Source organism: Euprymna scolopes, chromosome 24 (assembly GCF_053919585.1).
Source record: "Euprymna scolopes isolate OS-2025 chromosome 24, ASM5391958v1, whole genome shotgun sequence".
Taxonomy (NCBI): Eukaryota; Metazoa; Mollusca; class Cephalopoda; order Sepiida; family Sepiolidae; genus Euprymna; species Euprymna scolopes.
The window spans coordinates 7495888-7514201 of NC_136505.1; the positions used below are offsets into that span (position 1 = coordinate 7495888).

The following is an 18314-nucleotide window of genomic DNA, read 5'->3' on the forward strand; positions in this document are numbered from 1 at the left end:
AGCACTTTTGGGGCGGGAACGCTTGTTTTTCGGAATTTTTAAAAAAAAAGATACTCCATCTAAAATACTACTTGAAGTATAGAGGTATATTATATAGGTGGTTTTTTGGCATCTTCTATTAATGAGTAATGATGAATAACTCATTAATTGGCCAAAAATTCAAGCAACATGGAGTCACGTATGCATTTACTTAACTGGTTGGTAGGGAACATTTTGCACAAAAATTTCAATTTATGTCTTGATCTTTCTCTTTGGGTACCCTAAGTACTCTGGAAAATGCCCCTAACATGATTTCTCATTAATTTATCTAATTGGATTGGAACTCATTTTTTTTCATTGCTAATACATTTTTCTTGCTCACTGGGTGCAATCTGTGTTGGCCATTTAAATTCCGTCCACCCGTCACAAAAAGTAAGGACCTCAGAATTAATGCATTTACATTTATTTGGTGAGAATGGCTAATACCTAAAATCGAAGGCACTATGAAAGGCTTCTTCATACCAGTTGGTCAGTTTTTTTTCATGAGGTCTTCTCCTGCAAGGCCAGTTGATTCGTTTTCCGTCCACCCGTCACAAAAAGTCAGGATTTTTCGAAACTGGAAAAAGTGGGATTTAAATGGATATCCATGTGAGATAAGCCCATCCCTTGTCTTTCTGTCACAAAATATCATACCCTGCCCCTGAATTGGATGGATGGATCAAAGTTATGGGGCAAAAAATGTCATTTCGGGGCATTTTTTTTTTTTTTACTTCTTTTGACCGCCTGGGGGGGGGGGGGGGGCTAACGAGATTTTTTTTTTCAAAGTGCAAAGTGTTGTGTGTAAATACCATGAGAATTGCTGACTTTGTTTGAAATTTGGTGGATCTTCAGTGTTTGGGGTAGATAATATTTCTTTATGGTATTGTTGGCACGATATTGTTCCGCTTCCTCCACAGTTACCTCATAAAATGTTCGATTCATCATTGGCCCTTCTTCTTTGGAACGATCTTTCACTGTAAGAGCTTTAAGTGAAAAATTGAACAACTCCTTGCAGTCCCGTATGGTGGCGTCTCCACTGACAACGGCTACCAGGCAGTACGATTTCACAACTCCTCCTAATCCATCACTCTTACTTTTTCCATGAGCTGTCTCGAAGTACACCCGGGTTCCTTTGATGGTTCGATTCACAAACAATCTTGCTGCTTCCTTGCATTTAAATTGACTCCCACAACCATCGATGAATTCAATGTCTTCTTTGATATGGATTGACTTCTCTGCATAAAAATCAATTATCTTCTGGTTGCAGAGTTCCACGAACCATGGGTCTTTTTTCTTATCTTCACTGTAGAAGACAAAATGATCCTCTCTGATGTTTTCATCCACCATACGAAGCACGACAACGGGGTACACGGTGACTGTATTCTGCTGCCAGTGAATACTCATAATTTCCTCAAGCAACAAACGTGTAGTTTTCAGGTGCTGGACATTAAAACGATGGCGTGGGAAATCTTTCAGTTGCTTCAACAGAAGTTGAAGAAGCTCATCAAATGTCAAATTCTTATTCGCTAGTGCCTTTATGTTGGTAGACCACCTTTTCAAACTGTTGTATTTTGATAGTGTGCTTCAAATCAACACATTTCACATTTTTCCTTGCACAATCCAAGCTGCATTTGAGATTATCTGTAAACAAAACACGCAACTTGTCAAAATGTTTGCATACATTACAGCGACCGAGGATGCATGTGATCGATTTCTCACATAAAAGATACTCCATCATTTTCTCGTTGTTTGACCAAACTTCAGTATCCAGCTTGTTCAGCTGCAGCATTCTGACAAACCCCCTTCGAATATAATCAATATTCTGATGATATGAGCATGCACATACAAATCTTTGAAGAAATCTCTTCAGCTTCACGTTACATGGTCGAAGATTCTCAAATGATCGCCGACTGAGTTTAATGTCAGGATTTTCTTCACAAAACTTATGGTAAGCATGGACCAATGACAGCTCCATGACATGGATGGGAACTTTCTCAACATTACCATTTTGATTCTTCATCTTCAGTGTTTTGTTTTTATATGGAAGTACTCTGGATATGTCGTCTCTTTCATAGAATTCTTTACTAGCGAGCTTAACTTTTTCTGTTATCTTGGGTCTTGTGGTCATCTTCTTTCCTGTATCAGAGAGCATTTCTTCAAGGTTCCATTTTTTTGCCTTCTTATATGTGTGGTAAGATGCTCCTAACTTACGGACTTTCTTTTTAGGACAACTATCTTCAAGTGTTGTGAGAAGTGTTCTCCTAACGCAGTTGCTGATCGGATCTCGTTTCTTTTTCAGTTTAGTGTACGTTTCCTCCACTGGTTTCAAATTTGGTGATGAACTGGACGATGTTGCTTCCAGTGCTTGCTTCGTACCTGGGCTCTGACTATTTATCACAGATTTCATGAAGTCGATGCGCTCTTCACGCTCTAGCGAAGACAGTTGTTCTCCAAGCCGTTTTTTTCTTTTCTTCAGTGGCGACCTCAGTGGTGTTTTCTTGAAATTTACCTTGACTTTCATTGATGCGCGGTGTTTCCTTGTGCGTTCTGTGGATACGTCAGACTTCTCAACTTCCAGCTTCTTCCTTGCCTTGTCTTTCTGTCGTACTCCATACCTTTTTTGTTTTGTCATATTTTTTCTTTGATTTTCCTTCTGCTTTTGCCACATTTGTCTCAATTTTTCTTCATTGCTCTCCCTCAATTCTTTGATTTTTTTCTTTTTCTTTTTCGTATTCGCGTTTTTTGACTTCGGGATTGAGACGTGATTTTCTTTTTCGCTCTGCTGCAGACATGGCTTTTGCCTTCTTTGGACGTCCCATCTTCGGTTTCTCATCTTTATCATCACCTACAGCTTCCTGCTGCACAGTGGCCTTCTTTGTCACCTTTCTTGTTTTCATCATTTTTCTTGTTTCCATTTTACACTTTTCTGAAAAATAACAGAAATCGACGTTGACAAATGAACTTTGAAATTGTCCACCCATCACAAAAACTGATTTTGATTGTTCTATTTTTCTTCAACATGCCATTATAGTAGATTACTCACTTCTCAATGATAATTCTAGTTTCTTGTATCATCTGCAATTTTTCTAACATGACAGAAGTTTTTGTGGCTGATTAAATTCCTCCTTAAGTCATGACAAATATTATCTGAGAATACCCTTTATATCAAATTGTGCCATGCTATTTGAACAAAAAGAGGCATTATGTCTTTAAATATTGTGTCAATTACTAATTTTTACTGGTTGCAGTTTTCTTTCTATTTCAATTCTCATTACTATAACTATAAAGAATGAAAATTTGATTCTCAGACTTTTTGTGACGGGTGGACGGAAATACAAATTTTTTGACCTTTAGTCTATGGTAGCTATACCAATGGACTTTTCTCACTTCCTGACATCCTGTAGCTGAATAATTATGATTGGCAAGGAATGAAAATCATTTTCAGAGAAATTAGAGGAAAAATTTGGTCATAATATTAAAAAAACATTAAAAAATTGTACCCCGAAAATATATATTTTTCGAGAAAAAACCCGAATACCTGTCCATTTTCAATGGAAAAATCCTAGCATTAAGCTAGTGGGAGCAATTGGAATACCTGATAGCAAATATGAGACAATTTTTTGTGCAGAATAGAACCTAGATAAGGAACTAAGATATGAGCGATTTTTTACCCAATGGTCATCATGCAATTAACCGCCACGAGGAGCATATTAAAGGTTTTTGGTCCATTTTTGCAGGAAAGTAATCCTAAATGATAGGTCTAAATGGGAAACTAGGTCTTGAATGTAATAAATAACTTTAAAATTTGGCCAAAAAATCACTAAATGTCCCTTTTTGGGCACAAGGTTTTTACTATATGCTAAATGTGAATACTAAAGGATAAAATAAGGAACACAAGAGTCACAAGTCTGTCAAAAGTAAACGTAAGGTCCACTTAAGATTGAAATGGTAGTGTAAGATTACAACACTAATACACAGTTTGTAACATTACTAGAGATATTCTTTCAATACAAGTCTTGTAAACAGCTGTAATATGAGTTCACATGTTGTAGGTTGTGACAATGATGGCAGTAGTTGTCATCATTGTGTTAATTTAGCAACAGAAATATTCATTTTTTTTTTTTTTTTTTTTTTTAATATGTTCATGGCAGTTTTATTTCTCTTCCCCCTTAATCCTATGATTTTGCTTTTGGGGGAAAAAAAAACATTAGAAAAATAAGGATCAAATGAGCTGGACAATGAGAGAACATCATGACGATTGGATTAATGATGATGAGACAGAATTGGATTATTTAAGAAGGTGGCTAAACAACAATTTGTTTACATTGAACTTCAAAGCGACCATGTTGTAGTCATCAACAGTATTTTGTGCCACAGACTGGAAAGAAACTTTACTTTTTTTTTTTTTTTAACACAGTGATCACCACTTATCAAGGCCCGGAAGCCACTCAGGGATAAGGGTTATTGCAAGTACATTACGTTAGTGTGGAGATTTGATGAAGTGTTTACTTAAGGGGGCGGTTCATTAGGAATTTGTTAACATTGGACTTGAAGACATCCAAGTTGTAGTCCGGTGGGAAGCAGGCAGACGGAACAGAGTTCCACAGGCGTGCAGCTCTAAGAAAGAAGCTGTGTTCATGGAATCCGCGTTTTGATTTAGGCACAGATATAGAGTGGGGGAAATTTTTCACAGTGGATTCAGCTAGACGGGTGTTTTTCATGAAAGATTGGCGAGGGGGGACCAGAGATTGGAGTTCAGACGAGCCCCTGCCATGGAAATAATGATAAAACAAGGATAGGCTCACAACATCTCTTCTGTGGGAGAGAGGTTGCAAGGTAGAGAAAAGGGCATCCCCCACTAAGCCACAAAGTCTGTTTTGTACTCTGTCAAGGCTGGAAGTTATTTAGACTCATGGAAGTTTTGTTTAGTTTTAGGTAGATAGCATCTGCCATGAAAAAAATACTAATAACATTTGTGTTCCATAGCATCACTTTTTTTTTTGTTCTGTTTTTATGCAGCTGTAAACTTGCATCTAATATATAAACGTTTTACCTACTGGGGGCAGGGTAGAGCTTTCAAAAAAAGGTTGGAAGATCCGATCAACCTGCCAGCCAAAGAGAAAGATTTTATTTATTTGCGGACTGTTATCTTCATCTTCATAGTTGTGGTTGTTTCATCACGTTTCAGCCAACTCATCCTCTGGCCTTCTTCAGGTGATTAACTACAATAGAATAGGAATGCTGAGTCTCGTAACTATCCCCAGTAATTACTGCAGTGGCGCATTGGATAAAGGCATTGAATCTCTACAGTTCTAGTTGAGCATTGTCTAAAGATAACAGTTTCAATCCGACCCAAAGCCGGCCAGAGGATGTTGGCCAAAACATGGTGAGAGAACAACAACAACTATGAAGATGAGGATAACAATCCACAACTAAATAACTAAATACGCAAATTACTCATCTCAAAGGATTCTAAGAAAGATTTTACGATCTACTTTGCTACATTCTCACTCAAAACTTGCTGTTCATCTCTAATTCTAATCTTGAACTTCCAGTCAAAAGTTCCTTTTTGATGTTTATGAATTTTTAGATGAGGATTGATAATTTGCATCATTTGGATTATTTGGATTACTGTTTGAATTTTGAGCATTATTCTCACACCGGTTTGGACAATATAACCTCTGACTTTCTTCAGGTATAACTTATCAAACTTTTTGTCAAACTCGGGAATCTCCACAGAACTTAGAATAGAGCCCTTTATTTAATCTATGAGTAGCGTTCTTTCATTCTGTCAGTCATGACAAGATAAAAGTCTTAATTTGCAATTGTATTCGGAGTAACACTCACACCAAAGATTGTACCCTTCACCTTCTAGAAGAATTTTACTTAGTACTTTATCCATTATAATACAAGTCCTATTTTTTTTTTTTAATTTAATCTAATTTTTTGTGATAAATTCCATTGATAATCCCACCCACAACCAAATATTTTTACACCAGTTTTGTTGGTATGCCATGCTTAAATGTAACAGTTGTATTGCTAATTCTACAAATTTCTTCAATGCATATAGAAAAATATCTTCTTGTTTTACCATTTATTGGCCTCAATAATATATATTTTTATGTCAAACGTCAAGTCTTGTGTGAATAATTGACTATTTCTTTATTGTAGGATCCTTTTGGGCATTTGGTAAATCCTCTGGCTGTGAGACTTTGGCAGTATGGACAGTAAAAGGGGCTGTTATATGCGGCTGGTGCCTCTGCATTATTATTAGCATAGGAATCGTGGTTCTCTTTGATCCTATGGGACATATTCGTCCTCGTGGCCACCTTTCTGTGAAAGTTTGGGAGAAAAGGTAAGTCTCTTCTGTTAGCATTTGTTTTTCTGTCATTCTTTTTTTTGCCAACAATTGTCTCCTAAAAAGCTTTAAAGCTTACTCATGAGGAGAGTAACTTTAGTCAATTTATTGCATACAATTTGAAAAAAAAAAGAATTTTTATAAACAACTTAATGTAGTAAACAATAAAAGATATGTCGTATTATTTGGATTCATCGAACTACTGTTCTCATCTTGTGATTTTCACAATGTTTCGGTTGATGTAACCTCTGACCTTCTTCAGGTGTATCTTGCTGAACTCGGGAATATTTCTGTTGACTTCAGGAATTTAAATGGAATTTTGAACATTCACGGTGGTAGCATGCTCTTGTTCCATCAGCCATGACTGGATAGAAGTCCTAAGTCATTCGAAATAGAAGAACATTGAAAAGCTATAGAATGTGGAGAGATTGAAAAAGCGGGTGTAGCTGCCCATATCTGAAGGAAAAAGGGAAACCATCTACCATTATAATTATAGACAGAGAAGAATGGTGAAGGAGAAAATGACTCAAAGAAGCAGCATATATACTGAGAGATAACCAATTACTAAGTAGACCTAGTATAGAATTTAATACAATATGAGGCTTATTAATTATAAATAATAGATAATATATACAGTAATAAGTAAAAATCATATATATATATGTATATATATATATATATATATATATATATATATGAGACAATAAGAGTGGAAAATGTGGTTTCAAAAAGTATATATTGGTAAATATAGAATGATTCATTTATTCACTAAATTTGGTTAGACATAACCGCCTGTAAGATTACGAACATAATAGTTCTTGCGTAAGTTCAATCTTGCAAGGGGGAGAAAGAGTTAACATGGGTCTGATGTTGTAAGGTTATATTTATGTTTTATATTTAAAGATTATATTTAAAATTTATATTTAAAAATTAAAGTCTTTGTGGTGAGAGCAGCAGAAAAAAATGGGATAGGGAGTGGGGGTACTAGCCGTTTGCTAGGGCAAGGATTCGCAAGTGGGGGTGTTAAATGACTGTAGGGTTAGCCTTAGAGGTTATAGATATTAGTCCTTGTCTGCTGGTGTTTTTTCAGCAGAGTTTTGGTGTTTCCGTATTTGAATTTTTTTTTTGTGCCTGCAACTGTTTTAATGAAATTACGTTAATTCTTTTATACTTTTGAAAACTTTTATAGATTATATCTCGGCATATTATCAATAAAATCCTTTAATTTATTCAATGTGATTGTTTTCTGGAAAGAATTAAATCAAATTCCATGTTATTGTTAAAATAGAAAACACTGTCCTATTAACAATTATTTTATATGTTTTCTTTTTTTTGGTATTTTATTCTCAGTTTGACAATTTAAAAAATGTTTGTTCAAATTTTTCAAAGTTTATTGCGGAAAAATAATGGAAGGATTCTGTTTTTAATGCAATCTTTCTAGACTGAGGTAATTAATATTTTTATTTTTGTCCCAATCCAATGTACCACTTAATTTTCTTTAATATTTTTAAAAACTTTATAGGTTGCTAGTTATTTTTACAATTACTGTTTCCATTCAACTTTTCCTCATATTAAGAATTTATATATATATATAATTACGGTTTAATATAAGGATGGGTGCAGGCTTCCTTTACCTATTTCTGTACTTTCACCTAACAATTTAACAAACAAAAGATAACATGGAAAATCAATTAAAAGCGAAGAAACGAGAAGTGAAGTGGAAACACTAATCATAAAATAATCAGGTCATCTCTAGACATATGTTACTTAAATCACGTTTAAAAATAGTAATTAAATGGTTTTCATGATGCCAAGCAGTTTTGGTATTATTTTTACAGTCTCTAACACATATTCAGTATTTTTTCAATACTGATATTGATCACTATATAAATTTCAGCCATTTGTGTGTGTTTGTATGTCCGCTAAAAACTTTTGCCATTAGCATCGAAGTTGCATGAACACGTTTAAAAATAGTAATTAAATGGTTTTCATGATGCCAAGCGGTTTTGGTATTATTTTTACAGTCTCTAACACATATTCAGTATTTTTTCAATACTGATATTGATCACTATATAAATTTCAGCCATTTGTGTGTGTTTGTATGTCCGCTAAAAACTTTTGCCATTAGCATCGAAGTTGCATGAACACGTTTAAAAATAGTAATTAAATGGTTTTCATGATGCCAAGCGGTTTTGGTATTATTTTTACAGTCTCTAACACATATTCAGTATTTTTTCAATACTGATATTGATCACTATATAAATTTCAGCCATTTGTGTGTGTTTGTATGTCCGCTAAAAACTCTTGCCATTAGCATCGAAGTTGCATGAACATGGTACCGTTAGAAAGAGTGATCTCTCGGACACATAATATCGAAAAATTAAAAAAAATAGTCAATTATTTCATTAGAAATGTTGTTTTGTTTGAAGTGTTGGGGGGGGGGTCAGGTAAAAATGTTCGTTTCGACGCTGTTTGTTAATCACACATGCACGCACGGTCGATTCGTTCTTGCACTTTAAAAAGCTAAATTTGCAAAGTCATAATATCTGTGACATCATGGTCTGATGGCATGTTCGCTTGCAAACTTAAGTTTTGCAAGTTTGCGTCCACCATGAAGCATTTTTTTTCTTTTTTTTTTGCTAACAAAATTTTACTTTCAATTGTGCTTCTGGCTGATGGCACCTAAGTCCCATTTTTTTTTAATTGGCCACAATGGGAAAGAAACTAAAAAATGTTCTAATTTATCAATTAAAAACTTAAGTGACAGGTGTGTAAATTTAATGAGGTCAAACATCACACGATAGGGGAATGAAATCCCGCACTTAGGCTGCGAGGCAGTTTTTTGTTTTTGTTTCCCCAAGATGTTGGGGAGAAAACCAGCTCCCTATTGTCAGATATGAGTGGTTTTTCCACACAGTTATCAAAGCTAATTGCTTTCTGGACGTCCTGGCACGAAGCCGGAAAACTGGTGTCACTGTCGTTAGTTTCGCTTTTTTATACGAAAACCACAAACAAACAGGCGTGAAGACAGAATAGTGGGAATTTTTAGCGTGTAAAAGTTGCTAAAATAAAATATACTTACGATCTCCTTTTGTAAATCGGACATATTATAATCTAGGGAGTATATAAAAAGTTCTAAGAAAGAATGACCCTCCCCGAGCGCCCCCTCAAAAAAGCCTTTGACAGACATACAGAAAAAATGCACACACACACTAATACATATTTTGCCTTTTATATATATAGATAATGTTGCATCAACATTTTAAAGTTTCTGCTTTTAATCACTCCCAAACACAGTAATCCATGACATTTAAGTCTGGCCTTTTTGACGGTCAATCTTTTGGTGAAATGAAATTAGGAGAAGATTGCTGAAGAAATTGAAGTTCTTGCTGTGTGAGACATTTCTCCATGTTTTGCCATCCTTTATTTTTTTATCGAGAAACATTTGTGGACGCATCTTTTCAAAATAAACTTGTTTGTTTACTGTTTTCTTGTTCCTACCATAAGCACCATGATAATACATTTACAACATCAAAATGCACTTTTCTAGCAACCACCCCGTAATGTCATCTACTAGATTCATCAAGATCGTTTGACAGCAACTTTCATTATTAATGGTAATAAGCGTGTCTATTTATTTCTCCCTGTGTAAAATATATATGAAAAATATTCAATATTTTTGTTACTTAGAAACACACACTAAATCACAATTATAGCATGATTTGTGTTGTTTTTTTTTTTTAATCTTTATAATTAATTTATTTTCAATATCATAATTATTTTTCAATTTCAATCCTTAGGTGTAATACACTGTGTTGCTGCTCACCTCATAATGCAGAAAGTCGACGAGCTTTGAGTGATGTAGCTAAACTATTTGCATCAATCTTCCAGGTGAGATTTCTTTCTTACATTTCATCCAAAAGATTAATAAGATTGTCAGTAGGATAACACTGGCCAACAAAAAAAAACTTATCATGGTGCCTAAGAGGTTGCAACTGTTTTTATCTAATTTGAGGGCACTGATTCCAGAAATGCTGTCACTTTTTTTTTATCAGGTCTAGTTTTTCTGCTATGGTATACCTCCCTCTGTGAGAAGCCGATAGCTACAATAAAAACAGGCAAATTGGAGAAACGATATTCTTATGTAACTTTAAGACACATATTCATGAAATCACACCAAATTTTCACAAGTATTAAAGTTGTAAAAAATGCTAAGCATAGACATCATTATCCATAAATTGACATTTTACTGATTTTCTAGAATGAGAGGGCGGGGTGGGGGGACTCCGGCATCATCGCGCTTGATAGACCAACAGTAGTCTGCAAGCATAGTGGCATCCCAATGACCTTGACAGTGAACTTCATGTTGCTGATATCTTGATGGAAGCGCTTCCCTTGCTCATCACTCAAATCACCTAGATTTTCTGGAAAACGGGCAAGATGGCTGTGTAACAAAATGTAAATTGATGCTATATTTGCACCCAGTTGATGGAGACTTATGAGTAATGTTTCAACAAACCTTTTATAGTTGAGCGCCTTTAATTTTCCCAAGAAGAAATTTACTACATTTGTAAACATTGTCCAGGCACTCAATTCTGCAGGATTCATAAAATTATAGAAATTTGCTTCATTCATTAAATTTTAAATCTGAGGTCCATCAAAGATTCTAGCTTTTAATTTCTCTATGGTTAGACCTGGAAATTTCATGAAAATATATTTAAAACAGTCGCCATCTCTCTCAAGAGCCTTCACAAACTGTTCCATGATGCCAAACTTTATCTGAAGAGGAGGAAACACAATTTTGGACGCTCCATCAAAGGAGAAGCCAGAACATTGAGAGAGCCAGGAATCGGTTCACTGCGCACGGGCCAATCTTTTTTTATCCTGTGCTCTGTTCTTGCCCTGCTATTTCACAAACATAAGAAGCAAAGAAATTTTGTGCAGACACCTTGTAGTCCGAGGAGAAACCCAACCATTTTCAAATTAATGTATATGATCTATTGGTGCTGTCTGTGTGAAATCTTTTCCTGAACAAATTTGATTTCATTTTTTTTTTTTGAGGGTCGTTGAATGGAGAGGAACTGATCCATATAAGTACAAATTTTGAACTTCTTTTGGAACTGTCTATAAAAAGGCACGAATCTTGAATAACACTCTTCAACACCAAGTTGCAATATACTATGTCGTTTTCTTGAGTGAAATATCGCAAAAATTCAATTTGTCGTTTTCTGCAGAAGATTATGAGAATTCTAGACTGAAGTAAATTTTTTCTTTGAGTCTTGAAGCTAAAAGTTTAGAAGATTCTTTGGAAAGGTTGAGATCTCTAGTCAGATCATTAAATTCTCCTTGAGAAAAAAGCTGTGGTAGTGAAGGAGGAGGAAAACCGACATCTGAAACAGTTGCTTCACTATTATCAGTGGACAAAACAGAGGCTTAGTCTTTTACAGAACCAGGCAATTCCAATTCGGTTAAGCCTTTAAACACTGGAACAGGAATTTCATTGCAGTGGGGAATTGGCCTAATTGCAGACTTGAGGTTTGGATAAACCAACGAATTCCTGTTCTTCCTATTGATTCCCTTTATTTTGCCTGCACAGAAATAGCAATCATCAAAATGGTTTTTCAGTTCACGCAAGACCATTGGAATTCCAAAACGGAGTGACTTTCTATCCTTTTTTTGTCCACTGTCGAAGATACTCAACACATTTCTTGCATACAATATGGGACAACCATGCCTTATCTTTATCACCCAGCATCACTTTGAAGTAAGCAAGATAAGCACATTTCATACATTCACTGATCCGTTTTCTGTTGAATATCAACATATTCCCTTCAAAACACATTTGGATTATTTAGGAAATGATGTAGCCATGCTTAATTTGTGCAATGAAAGTAAAATGATTCCTGAGTTACAAATGAATTTGTAACATTAAGAGAATAAACCTTACTTTGACACGGAAATCAACAAAAATACACCATAATCTTCTTACCAACAACATACTTCATTGTGTAGCGAATTTGACTTTTATTTTAAGGTTTGTGATGTCATAATCAATTAACATGCATCACAATAACAACCTACCATTGTAATTATGAAGCTAGAATGTATATAAAAACACACCTAATGTGCTGTCGTCGCACAGATCTGCGCTTCAGTCAGATAAACTATTCTAAAAAATAACAACCTTGAAGATTAGTACATAATCCACAGGTATATTTAAAGTGAAAAATGTAAAAACTGAAAGAGAAAAAATGACAGGTATGAGAAAGTAAAAACATTAACAACAAACGATGGTAGGAAAATGAAGAAATCGAAAGACTGAATAAGTTTGTAAAAAATGGAACATAGAATGTTACATTGCATGACAAAGTAAACAAACACGTCCATAAAAATAAATGAGTAAAACATTACAACAAAAAGCACCACGATATATATATTTCAGAACCTAATTCCAATGTTTACTTATACATGTTTTATTTCTTGCAGAATCTGGATTTGGTCCCTACCGATATTGCAGCTGGTCTGTTGCTGGTTCAACGACGCCAAATGGTGAGAAGGATGACCAGCTCTAGTATTATAAGTCAGCCTTCTCGTGGTCGCAAATCCAGAGAAGCTGTTAACCGAGAGACGGGTCGGATCCTAGTTCCTGGGGATGCCAGCGACAGTAACGATAGCAGTCCAACACATATGGGCTCGGGAAATGAACAGAGTCGTTATTCAGATACTATGACTTCATCTGTTGTCATGCCAAGGGCTTGGATGCACTTGGGGGCAATTAAATATTACATGAAATTCGCCATGGCAATGTACGGGTGGCCCTTGTATATGTTTGTCAACACCTGTTCGGGTTCATGTCGACTGTGCATGTCATATAGGTAAGACATATTTGATTTGGTAAAAAAACACGTTCTTTAATTATGGTCCATATTTGATAAAATGTTAACAACAAATAATATTTCAATATAATTTTTTTTTCATCAAATAAACAATTCATATAAAAGTTCTTTTCTTGATTCTCTTTCCCTCTCCTATTCACATCCTCTTTTTCTCTCTCATTCATCATCATCCCATTTCTCTTTCTCTCTCTCTGATCTGCATCCCCTTTCGCACTAATCAACGTCCTCTCTGATATGTGTCCCCTCTCTCTCTCTCTCTCTGATATGCGTCCTTCTTTTTCTCTCTTTCTCTCTCTCTCTCTGATCGGCATCACCCTTTTTCTTTCTCTCTGATTTGCATTCTCCCTCTCTCTCTCTTTTTCTTTCCTCTTTCTCCTTTTTTCTCTCTGGTCTACATCCCTTTCTCTCCTCTCTCTCTCTAATCTGTGCCCTTTTCTTTCCTTGCTCTCTCTCTCTCTCTCTGGTCCGCTCCTCCCCCTTTTTCTTCTCACTCTCTCTCTCTATTTTTTTGGCTCATCTCCCTTTCTCTTCTCTCTTATTCACTTTAGTTCACACCCCTTTCTATCCTCGCTCACTCTATCTCTCTCTCTCTGGTCCATGCTTTTTTTATCTATGATCCGCACCCTTTTCTCTCCATCTCTTTCTGGTCTAAGTTCCCCCTCACTGTCTTTGATCTGTTTGTCATTCTCTTTTCTTTCTCTTTGATCGGTATTCCCTTTCTATCTCTATCCATCCCGCATCCCATTGCCTTTCTCCCTCTAATCCACATCCTCTTTTTCTCCCTCTGACCTGCATCCCCACTCTCTCTTTCTCTACCTTATTTACGTCCTCTCTCTCCTCTATCCCCTTATTTTTTTCATCCTCTTCTTCCTATTCTCTTTCCTTCCCCCTTTGTTTTCCTTTTTTTTATTATTTTATATTTTAAATTCTTTATCTTATTTAATCTCGATTATTGATTATTTTAAAGAATTTCTTCAAAAATATGACTTTCTTTATTAGAATCATTGTTTTGAAAGCACCTGCAATTTTCAGTCATTTTTGTTTTGTTGATTAGTTTTTCAGATTCTTCATAAATATTTTTGTTTCTACTTCCTTAAATTATTTAATGTCAAACTTTGTAATTTTGTTTTATTCAAAATTCAACTATACAGAATCATTGTTTGAAATAATATAATAGAAAATGTTTTATTATTTCAAGATTTGTAAAAAATGGTTTCGTTTGCTGCGAGTTATTCTGAAAATAAAACTCCCTTATTCCACTCCTCCACCAGTCGCTTTCTATTGAACAGGGTCCAAAAAACGAGTCCAATCGCAAATAGGTTACTCACTATCAACCCAGTTTCAACTTCTGTCCCATCACCACAATGTTACATCCCTGTACTTGTTTTACAAGTACTTTAATGGAATGTGCTCTGATGAACTTCTAGCACTGGTCCTCCATTGATATAATTACCTCCAACTAACCCGACAAGCAACAAAATTCCACATCTTTACTGTAGAGCTCACTGGAGAGTCTTCTATTTTAATAGTTTCTGCCCTCGGACTGTTAGACTTTGGAATGCCCTCCCTGCTTCCTGCTTCCTGCTTCCCTAACTGTACTCACATGCAGAATTTGAAATGTAAATAGATATCTCGTTGCTCAACTCCCTACTTATACTGTCGCCATGGTCTCTGATTCACATCTTGGTGGCAGTGTGCTTTATTAAGGGTAAAAGAGGTTTTAAAAAAAAAATCATTTATGGAAATCACTTTTTGATATTTATGGAAGGGCTTTATGTTACTTGACAACGGGAGGGGGGTTACTGGTTTCTATTAGTAAAAACAAAGATGAACTTCTCTAACAAATACATAGCACAACTGCAGATATTTATTTATTTATGTTTTTTTACTTGGGAATCACCGTTAATCAAGGCCCGAAAGCCACTCGAGGATAAGGATTAATGAATGTAAGGTGGTAGTGTTGTAATCGTTAATCGTGTAAATTGGGTAGAATTTGTATTATTTAAGGGGATGACTACACAAGAACTTGTTTAACTGCAATTCTGAATTTTGGAAATGAGGTATGAATGTTTGTATGGTTTTCGTTGTTCAGACAATTATACTCATCTTTGGTGTTATTGGCACAGCATTTTGGTCGATGAAACCTACGACCTTCTTTGAGTGTAAAATCCATGTTTTTTTTTAGTAAAGGAAAAGGGGTTAGCTCTGAAGTGCATACCTATGGAACTCTCTTCCATTTGCCTGTTTCCCACCTAACTACAACTTGGATGTCTTCAAGTCCAATATAAACAAATTCCTGATGAACTGCCCCCTTAAGTAATGACACTTTATCAAATCTCCAATAATACTAACGATTACTATGATACTGTCCCATTGATTACTGTACACGCAATAACCCTTATCCCCGAGTGGCTTCTGGGCCTTGATAAGTGGTGACTTCCATGTAAAAAAAAAAATTTTTATTAAATCAAACCTTGGGTTTGAGGGTGCGTCCGTAAATTTTTTAAAAAAGTTAAATTTTCATGGGTCACTAGGGTATTTTTTAAGACTTTCTTATGATTCAATTTTTTACTAATCCTTATGCTAATTCTCAATATGTTGGCGCTTCTACACTATTGGGACGAAATTTCGGAAATCGTAAAACTGAATTTCACATGAAAACAATAGCATCTACATATTCCTCGTATTTTTAAGATGATTGTATCCAAAAATTACGAAAATCGACAAGGTAAAAAATTATTTATTAAAGAAAATAAAAAATAGAATTTGATGAAAATGATCGTAAAACACAGAAGAGTTAAAGAGAGAGGTAATTTTCGATTTAAACTAGATGGCAGCAATTTTCCACCTGCTACCACAATTAAAATGTTTTTTTTTAATAATTCAGTAATATTCAGGTAATTTTGACTGCATAATTTGGAAGCTACCATTGTAACTTATTGACAAAAAAATCAGTTGAAACCATTGTTTTTTATCTGAAAATTTTATTTATCGACTACAAAATTTTATTTATCGACTACAAAATTTTATTTATCGACTACAAAATTTTGTCCCAATAGTGCAGAAGCACGGAAATGTTTTACTAAAACGTGGATCCATATACCAAAAGCCGACCTTCACAAGACAATATCTTAACTTTAACTTACACTATTCATGTGCTGTAAAGAAAGGTATAGTCCAATGCCTACAACATCAAACGAGGACAATATGTAATAACAACACTATATATCAAGAAGAGATAGCTAGTCTAAGAACAAAACCCTCCCCTGAAATAACTACCCAGAGCATGACATCGGCTCCAGAGAATTCAGATCAAACACCAAATGACACCACCACAAACTGCACACCATACTCAAAAGGCCTATCTGAAAAAATTTTAAAACTATGCAGTCGATATGATATTAGGACAGTAATTTAGGAGCAGCTCAACACTCCGAAAACACCTTGTGTAAGTAAAACCCCCAGACCATGACAAAAAACAATTATGAGAGTTCATGCAAATGTGGGAAACTTTATAAAGATGAAATATGCCGCCCCCTCAAAGTAAGACGAGAAAAACACTGAAAAGCTGTCACATGCGGAGAAATCGAAAAATCAGCCGTAGCAGACCATGTATGGAGAGAGGGAGACACCCATTCCCCAATGTGGGATGATGTTAAAATACTAAATGTTGAAGAAAGATGGGGGATCATAAAACTCAAGCAAGCAGCACATCTGTTGGATAGCAACAACACCTTAAGCTATCCAAGTATAAAATTTAACCACATTTGGAATCCATTAATTACAAATTTACATGGAAAAAAAAAAAAAAATTTTTTTTAAATATGCTCAGCCCAAGAGAGATAATCTCCCAATAAAACTTTTTTTTTTTTAGAGTCACCTACTTTGCATTGTGTTTTAAAAAAACGAAAACATGCATGAGATGAATATCCATAGTTTCTTAAAAGATTTTTTCCCCTGGGATTCAAAATTAAATACAATAAAACTGCATTGTTGGAGAAAATTTCATTTTTATTTGTAGTTATTTTTCTACTCTATCATTTTTTGGAATTTTTACTAATTTTGTCATCACAAGTAAGTATGCAATTGTGTTCTTAAAATGAATGATTTTGATTTTTTTAGAAATCCACTTATATTGCACGAGCACTGAACTTTTGAAAGAATGTACATAGAAATTCCATGAACAAAGTTTTTTTTGTTAGAATTGCCTACCTGTGTAACTATTCCTTTTCAGCTAACTACAACTTGGTCATTTTCAAGTCCAATGTAAATGTAGTTGAGTCGGGAAAGGTGAAAGTAGGAAAACACGACGACCGGTGAGAATACGAAGAACATTTATATTCAGAGCGGGGTTAGTGATACAGGAAGATTAGTAAGTCCGTGGGGAGTCATCTCTGTACGACATCCGGATAGCTCTCATTGAGCGGTCTATACTTGCTGCTTATATGACTAATGGATGAGTCCATCTTAGTGATTATAAGGGTGTGTATATGTCCCCACAACAGTAAACACGTTCTTGTTGAGCTGTTCGCTTGAATAATCAAATTCTACCAATTCCACCAATACCAATTATTATGCTGTTGTCTCACTGATTAACACTTATCGTTGGATTCGGTTGGAAAAAAAAATCACCACAAAATGTCTCATATTCTATGAAAAATTCCAAACAACACAGTAACAAACTGGGATAAAAAATCAAATGAATTTAACTGGTGAATAAATACAATTTTATTTGCCGCACATGTTCAATATAAAACAAACATGCATTCTTCAATGTGAAAACTGAAACACAAATGCACGCGTGAATATTTTGAAAGGGAAAACACAGCATAAAGTGAAATATCAGTGATTATTTGAATCGGATGAATTCAGACAACTTGCATGCTTACCTCTTTTTGCCCTGCTAGGGACCCCCCACCACCACAAAGACAACGTCAGTCTAGCATGACAGTCGATTTGAGAAAGGCTGAATCTGCGCCAGGCGGTGTTCAAGATAAAGTCCCTCCAGCATCCCAAATGCCTCATTTGAATCGAGTGTATCC

General features: G+C 35.2%; 1 protein-coding gene across 1 annotated transcript in view; it reads left to right on the plus strand.

The window, feature by feature from the left end:
- LOC145246573 (diacylglycerol lipase-beta-like) overlaps nucleotides 1-18314 on the plus strand; it is a 60562-nt gene that overhangs the window by 12310 nt on the left and 29938 nt on the right. Inside the window, exons 3-5 of the mRNA XM_080108186.1 lie at nucleotides 6190-6373; nucleotides 10177-10267; nucleotides 12863-13251. Coding sequence (XP_079964312.1) covers nucleotides 6190-6373; nucleotides 10177-10267; nucleotides 12863-13251 — 664 coding nt within the window. The remainder of the gene's footprint in view (nucleotides 1-6189; nucleotides 6374-10176; nucleotides 10268-12862; nucleotides 13252-18314) is intronic.